We start from the raw sequence: 14,375 nt of genomic DNA on the forward strand, positions 1-14,375 counted from the left end.
ATCTCATCACAGGGAGGCACTTGTGACTCCTCTGCAGTACAAGTTAGATCTCTTCTTCAGTGCAGGAGCGTTGTTTTAAAGGTATCCATTTCTCTTTGCATCTCAAGACTTCTGCACTACAAAGAAAAAAAAAAGAAAAAGAGAACAAAACCAAAACCAAATCCACACCCAACCAAGCTTTCCCACGTGTCTACCAGGGGAATCTCAGCCCCAGGGCAAACACACTGCTCCCTGCGCCTGCCCTCACCTCCCGGTCGCCGTGGCCCTTTCCAACAAGGGTGGGTTTCTTGAAAGCAGACTGGGAAGCTGCTCCCCAACCCACCTCCTGCTGGGTAAGGGGTTCTTCTCCCTTTCTGGGGGCCTTCACCCCTCCCTGAAGGGGTAAAATCAGCAATTCAGGCTACGGACAGCAGGGGTTTATTTGCAGTCAGTCAGCCAAGTATTTAGTTCTGTAAACATCTTAAGTAAATTCCTGCTGCCCCATAACCTCACCTTCATACTTCCCCACTGTTTTACTGCATTTATTTAAAAGGAAGTAAATGTATTAGAAGAATAGAAGTGACTCAGGTTTTAAAGATAGTTTGTGAAGGTTGGTCCAAACTCAGAGGAGAAATTTCTTCACAAGGTGGGCAAAGATTTTTACAGATAAACCAGACCTGCGTGTACCATGTACAAGATGGGCCAAATGCTAATTATTGAGTGAAAAAAACCTCAAAGAGTCCCTAATTGTTTCTTAAACTTCTTAGTGTATCACACTCAGCTGATCTTGCTGGTGGTACTTCTGCTTACAGCTTAATATAGCACGTGCAGGGGAACCCCACAAAACCCCTGAGACTGAGTCTAGTGATGATGTTTGCTCAGCTCGTTATCTCGGGCCACGTGATGACTCCCATACAGTTTCACTACAAACATTTTAGTGGCACCTTAGAGAAGCTTCTTGCAATATTTCAATAACCTGCCCTTTCTAAATAACTGTTGAACTGCTGGTTCTGCGTGGTGCTGACATTTGGAAAATGCTCCCCAAGAACAGGACCCACAAGATGACCTTTCAGCAGATCAAGTGCCCACACTGCTGCTCCAGCACCCACCTCCCATCCCCTCTTCCATGGCCAGCAGCCACACACAGCGCTCAAGTTATGAAGTTCTTTGCTTAGAACAAATATTTAAAAAAAAAAATTATGGAAAAAAGTCATTATATATAATACAAGATTAATCAAGGTAAAGCCTGCAAGACTACACCAAAAAAAAAAAGCACCTCTGTTACACAAATAACACATTAAAACATGAGGATGTAAAAAGAATTATGAGAATGCTTCATTTTAAAGATAATTCCAGATATGATTTTATTCTGAATTTTACAAATAACAAGCATTTTTCTATAAAAAACCTAGGGTAAGAATCAATTTAGTTACAGCTAGGAATATTTACATTGTCAGAAGACATTTCTGGATTTTTCTATATACAAGGCTGTGGCCATTACTGAAGTACCCCCAAAGGCATTTGTAAGGCATTATGGTACCTGAACCGATTCTATGCTTTAAGAAAACCATCTACAACTGTTAAGATGAAGGTTCTATTCTACAAATACTGAAATAAAAATTTGTTCACAGAGACAGTCCCATCCGTTTCCTCATGTGCTTACTGTGCTCACGTGCGCAGGCCCCCAGGGAGCGTTAAAAAGAAGAGCCCCTCTGGGTGAGACTATAAAACCGAACCAGCTGTAAAGCAGAGATGGGTATAACTCACGTTAATCTCAAATTCCATGGGATCAGCAATACAGCAGTAGCATCATCATAGCTCAAAATGGAAGTCCTCTGAAAAAAAACGTATTTTTACAGTGTAGTTTGGCGCACAGTGAAAATGCTCCAGAATACCTCACAGGCAGCACACTGAGAGCAGTTTTGTGTAGAACTATGAAGGGGTTGTGCAGTTAAAAGAAGATGATTAAGCATTCAGAACCCAATCCTTGGCTTGACTTACTGCAGTCCAATTCCCTGGGTACTGCACCACCTCCCTGAGCCACCACCTTCCGAGCAGTACCTTGGGAACGGGGGAGGAGGCATTCACACCTCCTACCAAAAATAGTGTCAGAAGTCATCCAAAGCTGCCTGCTTCTGAAAGATGAAATACTACACGATGCTCATGCGAGCATTACATTCACTGTCAGGAGTCAGAGAATGCAACAAATACAGACTGTGGAGCATCACAAGAAATTAAGGTTAGCAATTCTGAGTATTTCGACTTGCAAGCAAAGAAACGAAAGTCACAGGATTATGCAACATGCCCAAGATGATGAAAGAAGTCAGTCCAAGAGCTGGAAAGGAAGAGATCCTAGTTCCCAACTCGAGACTATATGCTGTCTTCTGTGGTGAAGATACTGTCGTGTGCTTTGTTCTCTAGCAACAGAGAATTTTGCCTAGCCAGGTAATTTTGTACAACCCGTATTGCTGCTGTAATACAGGTCATGGGCACCAAAACTATTCAGTGTTTCCCAGGTGAAGGTTAGCCTGAATGTCAAAGTCTCTATAATCTTCCTCTGCAGTACAAGGAGCTCATAGGTTTATCACAACTCCTCTTTCAAAGACAAATTCTGTCCCTTCCCCCTTACAAAGTGTCACTCACTACTTCTTGGAGGACAACAGGAGCAAAAGGCTTTCCCAGAGAGCAGGTCCTTCCCCACCAGCCAGTGCTCTAGGCAAGACTCATGTTTAGGTGTGGTCCTAAACCCATCAACTCTTCACAGAAGGGACCATCTGTGTGTGACTCCACCACAAGGCCAAAAAAAGCATCTCCCACACAGACCATGACTAACACCACAGCTCCGCGGGGGTGGTGCATGAGCAAAACAGGTCTCAAAAATGCAAAGTTCCAGTGGTCCATTTAGGGCAGAGTCTCAGAAAGTCAGTCCCAATCCTGCTTTGCACCAGAGTAACGCAAAGTGCCGTGCCAAGATGTGTATTCATGAAATCAGACCTCGCCTGGGAGTGGGTCACGCCTGACAGCGCGGGCCTCGGCAGACGCCCTTCGAAGCCCCGACACGGTGCGGCACCGGGGCTTTATTCTGCAGGTGTATCTGCAGCCACACGTGGAGCTGCAAACCTTACCCGTCGCCAGCACTGATGCCACTCTAAGATTTGCCAACGACTGGATCAGGTCCTTTCATCTGCATCTCATCTGCACAGATCAGATCACCTACCAGTATTAAAATATTCCCTCTGTTTCTTCTGGATGCCTATCAGTTGCATTCTGCCTAGCCACTAGAACATGCTCCTTGTTTTAGAGATAAACTTGAAAAGAGTAGGATAAAAAAAAGTAAATAAAAATTCACCCAGTATGCTATATTAAACATACTCTACATTTCTGACTCATACTTTTTGTTTTTAAAAAGATAAGCAAGTAAAAAAATGGGGTTTTTTTTGACACAGAGATTACCATTGTGTTTTGTAGTATTAGTCATAACCAGGAAATCCCCCAATTTGTCTGGATTAAAAAAAACCCAACAACAAAAAACCCCCACAAAAATCTTTAGTAAACATCAGAATATTTAAATATTCAAGAACAAAAGCCTCACTGTCAAGGCACATACCTGGATAAAACAGTGGATAACAGTTAAATCAGACATTAAATGGACTCTGGACTTTAGGACAGGAATTTCCATGCTAGATCATGTATCAGGCAAGCACATATCTTACATTTCAGGATATTTTCTGAAACTGTTTACAGGAAGAGACTTATGGGACGCTGTTGTTTACCTTGGCAAATTCATTACAAGGAAGTTGCAGCTAAATGTGTTTTGTCTCAGATTCCTGCGGTTATTAGATAATTCTTCTACAACACACAGAAAAGAAGCTGCTTCCAATTGTTCCAGTTCCTAGAAATAAGGTTTACAGAGAAGAATATCCATATCAAGTCTTAGAACATACTCTTTTGTTTGCAATGAATATTTGAAAACAGAGGTGGCAAGCCCGACAAATTGTACCATGCCTTTTGGGCAGGGGAGACTGGCCGTTACATGCTCTCTCCTGACATGTATTTGCTCATGTCAAGGCTGCTCTGTGGTGTGCAGCGAGGCGTGCAAAATCCACAGTATCAAGTTTTGCACTAGCTTCAAATCACACGCTGCGTTTTAAACGCACCTGCCAAGGGCCTGTCAACCTATGAAACAGGGGTGACACTGAACCTGCCCAAACCTTTGGATTTCTCTCCTCTGAAGAACTGACACTATGATGAAACTGTGTTTCTCAGTATTATTCTCTGACCTGGTAACACTGACCAACTTCCTGCTGCATCCAGAAATTAAAATACTAAATGAGTAGGTGAGAAAACGCAGGGAAAGCGGAGCAAACCCTAAAGCTCAAGACACTGGTAGGAAGAGTTTAAACACGCCAAACCACTGTAGTCTACCCAGTGTTTTCTACTCTCTTGTTTCTAGGACAAACAGTCTGGAGGGCACACATCAGTCCAACTGCAGGAGCCAGTTACCAAGGACAGAATAGGGGGTACTGGTTAACAAAAGACTGGAATCAGCCACTGCCACCTACGTATTTAAATACAGTAGGAAAATGCAAAACTCCCACGACCAGCTGCCGCAGCAGAGAAAGGCCCCTACCAGCTCTGGCTACAAAGGTTTAGATTCTGTTTATTAAGTCTCTACAAGACAGAACGAAACACAAGTGCCACAAGAGAGAAATCTTTCACCGCTCACATCTGTCAAAGTATAATCAGAACAGCACAAACGAGACTGGGTGTAGGTATATATTGTATGTATTTAAAGAAACACAGGTAATCCCAAGTGTGCTTCCATGACCCAAGGAAAAATTTCTTGGCAGACTGTCAACAAGATTTGTTTGTATTTTTTTAAAAAAACAATTTGAAAACAATTCACCGATTACACAAGTTAAGTGAAAGAACAGACCTCGCAGCAATCATACAGTTGGTACTTGAGAATCAAGAAGCAGTGGTCAGAAATAAATTCTGAATTTTGTTCTCAGTACATTCCACCATGAGGTCAACGCAGTGGCACAGATCAACACAAAAATTTATCTCTAAATATATTAATTGTGTGCGTGTGTATGTGCACGTGTGTGAAAAGCACAGAACGAAGAATTGTTTCTGTCATCCAAATTGCACAGATGACAAAACAACTTACTCATAAAACTTCCACCATGCATCAGAAGGGAGAACCCCAAACTGACACCACTCCCTCCACACACAGATGAAACCTTTTGTATCATTTAAAAGAAATATGACCCAGAAACAGGCCACATTCAGGGTCAGATGTAAACAACTTGACCATACAGGTACAGTTGAAAACCAGCGTTGGAATCAGTGAATTTTGTGAGCAAAACTTCAGTGCTACAAATACATTGAGTTAGAACATATCAAGTTAGAATTAATTCTCAAAAAACTTTGCATCTTTCTGAATTTGGTAACAAATTCAGCACGTGCAAAGTCGTTTGAGTGAGATCAGAGAGAGGCTTGTTCTCATAACCTTTACTACAATAAATAAGTTTCCTGTCCAGAGACAGAAGTCAAGGAATCAAAACCAAATAGCAGCTTCTTCTGGCAATTTTTACTTCTTGACGTGCATTAGCTCTGGAGAAGGTTCACTGAAGAATCCAGGTACCCTGCCAGCCCTTGAACTCATTTTCAAGTATCTTTCAGCTGAACCATACACTTAAAGTTACAAAGGATCGATCAGATACTGTTCCATGGTTCTACTGCATTAGAACAACTGTGGCTGAAAAATCTCACTGAAGGCTATACAGTATTTATGTTCATATAAAAAGAGAATGTATGGAACACACTGTTTAAATTAATAAATAAGGTTAAAATTACAGGAAACAAAGTGTTGCCACTAGCCCTTTCTAGAACGAATATTAGACGAAAAGTCCATTTAACTTTCAGTCCACCAGGAAGTACACAGGAGTTCCATCAAAAAGCTGTGCTTTTTAAAATCTCTGGATTTTCTTCTTCCTCCTTGGAATCCCTTGTGCTACTAGACGCAGGCCTGAATTCTAATCTGGGGGGAAAAAAAAAAGAAAAGAAAGAAAAAAAGAAAATAACATAAAGAAATATATGAGAGAACAGAAAAAAATAAATTCTTTGATATCCTGAGCCCTATTTGACATTACAGCCTCCTCATTTTAATGCTGCCTTCAGCTGGACAGGTCCCTTTCTTACACCAGGTGTATGTTTATTTGTCATCTTTAGCCAGAGTCGTGGCAAAAGGCTGAACGCTCACATGCCTTTTTAGGTCAGTTGAACTAAATTGGAAGAGTTCAGCCCTTCACCAGTACTTCTATGACTTTCAGAACCTAGAAAGATAGATTAAAACCCACCAAGTGTCCCTACACCTTTATAAAGCAATACACTTTTACAAATGCCTTCCTTGTATGTACTTTTATTCAGTCCTCAGAGTAAGATGATAAATTTGGAGCCAAGAGAGGTACATATGAACAGACACACTTGGGAAGAGGGACCAGGATTCCAGCCAAGCTCTTGCATCTTCAACAGAGCACTAACTATATTCCCTCTGACAATACCTAGGCAAGTCCACTCTTCTCGGAATAGACAACAGATGGGTTAAGATTGGAAGGTGACACTTACACTTTCACCATCAGCATTTGCTCAATCGTGTCTGGAAGAGGCATACCGTAGCTTTCTGGCAGAAATAAAGTCAGAATTCCTGATAGCACAGTCAGGCTCCCCATCAGGATGTAAGGCAGGAATCGATCATAGGCACCTAGCAGAATAAAAAAAGAAAAAAAGCCAGCATCAGCCCTAAGTCTTCAGTAATGTTTGTACCTAGGTACAGGGGTTTATCTGTGCAAGATCTCAGTAAAAAACAAACCAACCCCCTCAGAGTCTGGCATTCAAAGCCTATGTTGCTATAAATGTGGTCTTAGGAACTCAAGAGACTTGGAAATAACAGCTAGAAGAGCTGTCCCTGCTGAGTCAATAATATTGTGAGTCTTCAGACCATCTCTTCAACAGGGCACAAACCACCATTTCTCCACATTATGCCCATTCCTCAGAGATGCCGAGACCCCACTTCTACCTGCAGTTTCACAAGACACCTGGACCTGGAAACAGAGAACAGCAGAAAAGGCCAACAACCCAGAGACAGGACACTGCTTTGGGTAAAAAGCATTGCTTTCCACCCGCACGGCCTAGTTAACTTACCAAGGTAAACGAAGTAAGGCGAGAGGATGCTGCCCAGTCTAGAGGCCATGGAACTTGCTCCAACTCCCATGTTTCTCACCACTGTTGGGTAGAGCTCAGCCGTGTAAACATAAACCATTGAAAAGGCTGATGTGATCCCAAATTTCCCTATCATCACCAGTAGAGTAGATAGCGCACGAATATCTGAAATCAAAATGCAGTTAAGGACTTCAGTAAAGCTCTGACCATTCATGCTATCTCTTAATTCCATTGTATTTGTGTAACTCCTGCCTAATTAATTCCAGGATCTTGTGTATTTTTTCCCTGTACATGCCTACAAGCACAGGCAACTTTGTTTTATTTATTTTTTTTAAAAAAACTACCAGGATTCAACATTTTCATTTCCTCTTGAGCATGGGGCTTCCTGCCAAGCAAAAAATAAGAACAGAGGAAGAAATGCAGAGGTCCTCTCAGATTTCAGGGGCCAGATCTCTGCTATTGTAAACAATGCCATATATCTCTTTGTAATAAAGCAAACAAAGTTAAAACATTTGAAACCAGTTATTTTTGGTTTCCTGCTCTGGTTTTTCATTAACATTCCTAGCTATAAGTCAATAATGTAATTATAGGAAGCTGGGTGGACTTTAGCTGGGACAGTTAGATTTGAAAATCAAAACAGATTGTATCAGTGTCCAATCGACTCAAAGGACAGGAGGAAAAAAAAAAAAGAATGCAGCACGCAGGTTACCTGTATAAAATAAGCAAGGCAGTTCTTGGGCATTCTCTTTTGTTTATTCTTTGATTTGTAAACAAGTGCACACCCCCCATCATGTTCAATGTCATTACCAGTTACGACTCCATAACCCTTTTAATCTAACTGGCCTAAAGATACCTATGGTTTGATAATCAGTAAATGTTATTTTGCCCTCCTTTCCAGTTGCCAAACATTATTTTAACTATCAATACTAATTCCGTACAAGCACCTTTGCTCATCAAAAATGCTTCCACGATGACTCCCTTGGGTGTAACTGTTTAAACAAGCCATGAAGAGACAGTCATTGACAGCTCTTTGGGAAGTAAGTTCTGCAGCCTCTTGGTAACCTCTGCTTACCAAATTCTGCTTGGTCTAGTCCTGGTTTTACACTTGGACCTTGCCAGGAATGTATATTAAATGCAAAACTGGCCTACAATGCTAATCCCAACAGATCACAAAGCCAATGACACACCCATAAAAATCTATCTGAACTGAGGTGTTGTGTGAGCTCCTTGTGCAGCCGCACTGAGAACCAAGGAAGAGGGGCAAAGATAGGAAATTTGTATCTGTATTTAGTCCCTTCAGGACACTTTTCCTCCACATCTGCCCAGTGTGTGGTACTGCACTTCATCTATTGTACATATTCGAGATGAACTAACGATTCCATACGTGAAGGCACCAGCTGAATGAAGAGAAGAACACAGCCTCCCAAGAATAACGCAGCAGCCATTGAATACCGTCGAGGGAGATTTCGAAGCAGCAGCCAGGAAATAACGTAGGCTGGAACTTCAGTCACCGCCGAGAGGAAACAGTTCAAATAGACGTCTCCATGCAAGTTAGGTGTGTCAAGAGAAAGTCCAAAATAACCAACAGAGATTATCATCCTGAAAGAAGCAGAACAACAGAATCAGACAAATCTCTCTTCTTCCTGAGGTTGCCAGGAACCTCTTTTACATCTCCGTTAAGCACAGAAATCACTATGTGAGGCAGATTCAGCGTCTGCCAGATTCGTTCAACTCTGAAGCAGCTGAAGAGCTGACTTCGAAACAGCAAGATAACAATTAAACAATGCTGATGCTTTTTATATTTCAAGATACTCTTGAATGAAATATATTTTAAAAATTAAGAATATCCTATTTAGCATTCACACAATTAGGTAACTCCAGCGCTGTTGCTAGCCTTGCGGAGGCGCAGGCCTACGAGCCCACGGCCGCAGGTGCTGGATGGTCCTGCAGCTACAGAGGTCATATTTCTTTTCTGATGCCATTGCATGACTTTGCAACTGTCCATCCCACTCTCATTCAGATCTCGCAAGGAAGCTCTGGGTATCTGTCACTTTTAGACATCTCATTTGTCCCTGCTAGTCGTGCTGATGAAGAGCTGACTACTTTTCACATATGCCTCTGTATTTCAGGTGACCCCGCTGCAATCATTCACAACACAGTGATAGAGCACTTCCTATTAGTAGTAGTTACAGCCTTAGCCTGAAAGTTTGGACTACTGAATTTTATTTTACTGCTGCTGAGGCCTACAGCAGCTTTTCGTTATGTTTACCAGAGAGCTCTGGGTGGAGAACAGTTTCTGGGTCATTACCATCATGCTTTGTGTGTAAAGTCAGAGAGGAGGAATATGGCATCCTGGCAGACCCAAACAATCCAGGATTTTCTCTGCCATGCCCCAAGCTGGCTGGGCAGCATCCAAGTCACGTTTGCATGGCTCGGTGCCTGGGTTGGTCAGTGCAGCAGGACAGAGCTCGGTGGCCAGGAACTCTGCCATCTTAATTGTGCTGCTGCCAGATGAGAGCTGGCTTCCACATCATCAAGGGGAACACACAACTGGCCTTGGAGGCAAATCCTGTCGTGTCTTGGGAGATGCTGGGAGGAGGAGGTTATGCTTCACCAATACGTAACATGTGGTAAACAAGGAAGTAATGGGCACTGGATCAGGACGTGTCCAGGTGCAACAGTGAGGCAGAGACCACTCAGCACTTTATCTCCTTCAGCATCTGTGTTATAACAGAACCTGGAGCAAAATTAGCTCTTCCTCCTCCTCACTTCACATGGGAAGAGCCTTCACGGTCCAACTGCTTAAAATAAGTTGCCTAGTGTACCTGGGAAGGTATGAAGCCATACAGCTGAGGGTAACCCCCTGCTGCTGTGTGCCCTGCCAGCTACAGTTATTCTTTTCAAAATTAGTCATGCAGTGTTTTCCATGATGCCGTGCAACACGCCCAGCCTCTGCTCCTGGGAGTTATTTTTATATGCAATAAACCGTGCTCACTGGAACTGACTTTCAGTAGCAGTTTGCCTTAGCTTATCACATTGGCAAACCTTGATACAGTTATAAATTTTCTAGGAAAACTTGAAGCCAAACTTCCTCCTCCCTGATGCAAACTCAGCAAAGGGGTTAGTTTAAAGGCCTGCTACTTAAAATTAACAAAACACCCAACAATATGTAAGGGTGATATACCACTATCTGCAACCGTCCTCTTTTACAGAGCTTCTTTTATGAGATCTTTCAGTTCATAATGCAGAATATACCATTGGTATGCTACGGGTTGGAAAACACTGCTGCGAGTTAGTACAAGATGCTTTGTATTTTGGGAAATTCATTAAAAGGAGGTTAGACAACTGACATGCCAGATAGAAATAGTGGGAAAACTGCCCAAATCAGATGAATACATGAGGAGGTACAATCGTCTAAGTCAGTTGCACACGTTTGACTTTTCCTGCCTATCCTAAAACTTCATTTATCACGTGGTAAAAAGCCCTTCAGCAGATGGAATGGATTACATACTGCCACACCACTGCTTCTCTCAGATACTTTGTCCTACCAGGAATGCTGTTCAAACAGGTTTTGCATTTGATTTCTACAACCACACACGCAAAATCGGCTGTGCCTAGGAACTCACCACTGATCTACTCCATGTAGATTAGAAGTAGGGCAGTCTCAGTTCTCTAGCTCACTTCTAATTAAAGGTGAGAGTCAGAATTGGACTTGGAGGTAAGACAACAGCATATGGAAACTGTACTGACATTTTTGCAAAGAACCAACACTACTTCTCTTTTCTCGAGCTGTTTTCTGCTCAAGTTCCTTTCTCAGCAAGTTTGTAGCACTGAGCTTGGTGATGGGCAAGGAAATCTGGCTTAAATATTAGACAAGTCATCCTTTGACCCAAAAAGCCACATCAGCTTGTACACACTGGCAGCTCCGTGGACTGAACTCCAAGACTTTCCCTCATTAAAACAGAGGAACATTGTTCAAAAGGGCAGCAAATAGACTGAAGTTAGCTCCCAAGAACTGAAGGGACCTTACTGGTTAGGACACTGTAGGTACCTGCACTAATTAAACCTCACTTTTATAGCCTCTGGCAAGCTGTAAGTTACTCTCTCCATTTTCTCTCTTCTGAACAATTATAGCTTCATTGAGATTTCCAGCAGAGGACAATGACAACCATTTAATCAAACTGCACATAAAGTATGGCTTCAGCTAGTGCAAAACCAAGCTGAAGATGGCAGGTAGACAGAGCAGCTTGCAGGAAAGTCTAGGGAAATCTCAGATTAGAACTTCAAAGGCAGCTTTAGCCCTTTAAGAGACAATACAAAAGAGATGGGAAGATCATCCCTGTAAGTCAGGCACGGCTGTGTTCAGACCACTGGGCAGCAGTTCTCTGACTGGGAGAGCGCATGACTCATTCCTCTTAGAAGACTTTGTTACAGTCAGATGCAGATTCCCCAAGGCCCAGGATCAGGCAGGATTCCCACACATCACTGCCAGCTGATCTGATTCTTGCTCAGTTCAGGATATGCTTGACTGCTTCAGAAAGAACAAACAATCCAGATGTGTTTCTAGACTGTTACTCAAACGAAGAATCTACATAACCAGAATTTTGTGCTCCAGCCAGCACACTGCTTTTTGAGCCAGTTTTATCCATACCTCTTCAGAATACCTGAATGTTCAATGAGCAGTTTCTAATTGTTTTGCTGCTTTTGTGCTTACATACTCCTGAACCACACTTACTTACCAAAGGATCACTGACATAATTGTGATAGTTAGGATATTTCGGGTTTTCATTAGATCCAAAATGGTGTATGTCTGTTGCTTCTGGGAATTCAAATCTTGCAGCTGAAAAAAAAACAAACCAAAAAGCCATGGGAACATTAACTTCCTGCAAGCAGCATTATTGTGAAGGTAAGTCCCCCCCCAACTTATACATCAGTATTTTGATACGCTGCAGAGCTGAAACAGGTGCCTCACTTTTAATCAAACACATATAAGCCATAAGAGCCAACAACCTGCGAAAGTAGTTGCTCCTCCCTCATTTAAAGTCACTTAAAATTTAGTCTGAATTTGGCAATCTTTTTCTCTGCCTGAGGTGTCACAAAGCAACTGTTTATTGTTCCTTTTACACTTGAATTACAAAGCCAAGCATTCATTCACAATTTACGTGTCACTACTGGCAGTTCTTCCGTCCAGTTTGAGCAGTACACCTTGAGGATCATGCAAAGCAACTGCACCCTGACAAGAAGAGAACAACAAGGATGAGGAGACATCTGAAAAATGTGATCTGTAGAAGCAGAGGGTTTATTTAGCCTGAGGGCATCTTGAAAGACCAAGAATGGTCTTCAAAGATCAAAAAAAAAAAAAAGTGATAAACTGCCCTCTATGTCCACTGCAGGCAAGGCAAGAAATAAGATTAAACTGCAGAAGGACAGACTTAATAAATGACTGCTCATGCTGGACCTAACAGTAATGTATTTAAACTGAGACAAACTGGCTAATGAGCTGAAGAGTCCCCATCATTATCTAGCCTGGTTTTGAGATCTTCTTCTAAGAATATAAGCAAAAAGACAACAAGTTTCTCCTTTCCCCATGAAACTTTCCAGCTCCTCAAAATAAAACTACTTCTGTGTGCACAATGCAAAGATATTCATCAGTGAAGCACGTGAACAAGTTTTGTGCTTGATTGTAAAAAAGGAAAGAATTTAAGTTTTTTTTAAGTTTAGACCCCTAACAAGGAGTAACAAAGGAGAGATCTTCCAAAATATGTAAAACGTGATTTAAGAGGACAAGTCCCATTGATTAAAACTATCAACTCTGATAAAGCAATACTATGGCTGAAGCACCCCAGTTTTCTACATACGTCATATTTTTGTTATCACAAAACATGTTTTCAGGATTTATCACAGGTTACTTACTCATCAATTTAATGGTATTTTTAACAGTCTTGCAGTAACAACATTAACAAGATTTTGATCTTACAGTCTTCCACAGATTCTTTTTTCTGTTAGGATATTTTCTATCTATCTGAATCTGTGACTCTTATCAACAGTTAGAAATCTAACCAAGAAAGAAACAAGCATCCACCTTAGCACTCAAAATTATCAAATAAAAAAAGTAATACTGAAATATTTAAAATTTTGACACTTTGAATTGTAAGCAGCCAAGACACCTCACAATATTTAAGTGAAGACTTCTCTTTCCACAACCAGAAGAATCACTCTTGCCTGACAGACCTCTATTATGTGCAAGCACAATAAACTGTATACAAAGACTACTTCCTCCCTTGATTTTTCAAGTCAGAGTGATCCGAGTATGTCAAATTAAATTTTAGTATTTTTAAAGACTGAATGCCTTTTGTTGGCACTGTGTACTCTTCATGGAATGTGCAAATGATTATCAATAAAAGTAAACTATGACTGTAGCTTCAAAATAGTGCAATTACTCACTACTTTAAACTTTTCTGAACTCTTTCCCCCTGGTCTAATATAGCATCCTTTACTCTGTATTAGTTCAACTTACAATACTTTTTTCCCTAAAACATCAGGCTGGTCCAGCAGAAGTAGCTGGATGTATTGCAGGACACAACACACCAATAAAGAGACAAAAGCAACCATTAGTTTAACTTATTTCCTCATCAACCTCCCTTCCATACTCATTTAGTGATGTTTCTTTTGGCAAGCTATTGCTGGACACTGATTTGGGGCCCTTAATTCTTGTTCCTCAACTCAGAATACACATTATCTCCTCAATGTCTTGTATCCAAGCTAATGAGAACATGAAGTTCAGGTAACCCCTGCAGTCAGGTGAAAATTCTTTCTGAGTGATATTTTTTATCCTCCAGGTCTTCAGAACAACAGCAGTCTGATGTTCATGCAAACTTCAGTGTATCTGCTTTCAGAAATCTTCACTTCCTACAAAAGGCAAACAGTTCTTTACAGCTGATAGCTTCCACTGTGCCTGAAGCCCAGCCTCCACCACACAAACTGCAGTCGGCTTTACAGCTCACAGCCCTTTCTCATAAATCACATGATCTTTCTTAAGTACTCTCCAGTTTTGCCACTATTTGTTGCCAAGAAACCAGCAAACAGGAAACAAAAAAAGGAGAAAAACCAAACAAACCACAAAACAAAATCAGGAACAGTAAAATTCAGAGAGACACAGTTGATGAGAAAAA

General features: G+C 41.5%; 1 protein-coding gene across 3 annotated transcripts in view; it reads right to left on the minus strand.

Annotated features, from left to right (window-relative positions):
• Nucleotides 1–1,317: 1,317 nt before the first annotated feature.
• Nucleotides 1,318–14,375, minus strand: part of LOC141929279 (organic cation/carnitine transporter 2-like) — a 30,145-nt gene continuing 17,087 nt past the window's right edge. The window contains exons 6-10 of one of the 3 annotated variants that reach the window (XM_074838501.1): nt 11,943–12,043; nt 8,588–8,802; nt 7,186–7,368; nt 6,612–6,745; nt 1,318–5,989 (exon numbers count right to left, since the gene is read on the minus strand). In XM_074838501.1, coding sequence (XP_074694602.1) covers nt 5,897–5,989; nt 6,612–6,745; nt 7,186–7,368; nt 8,588–8,802; nt 11,943–12,043 — 726 coding nt within the window. In that variant the 3' untranslated portion in view covers nt 1,318–5,896. Of the gene's footprint in view, nt 6,023–6,609; nt 6,746–7,185; nt 7,369–8,577; nt 8,803–11,942; nt 12,044–14,375 lie in introns of those variants that run through there. The other 2 variants (XM_074838500.1, XR_012624991.1) reach the window with 2 other exon arrangements.

The sequence above is a fragment of the Strix aluco genome, chromosome 13 (assembly GCF_031877795.1).
Source record: "Strix aluco isolate bStrAlu1 chromosome 13, bStrAlu1.hap1, whole genome shotgun sequence".
In the NCBI taxonomy this organism is placed as follows: Eukaryota; Metazoa; Chordata; class Aves; order Strigiformes; family Strigidae; genus Strix; species Strix aluco.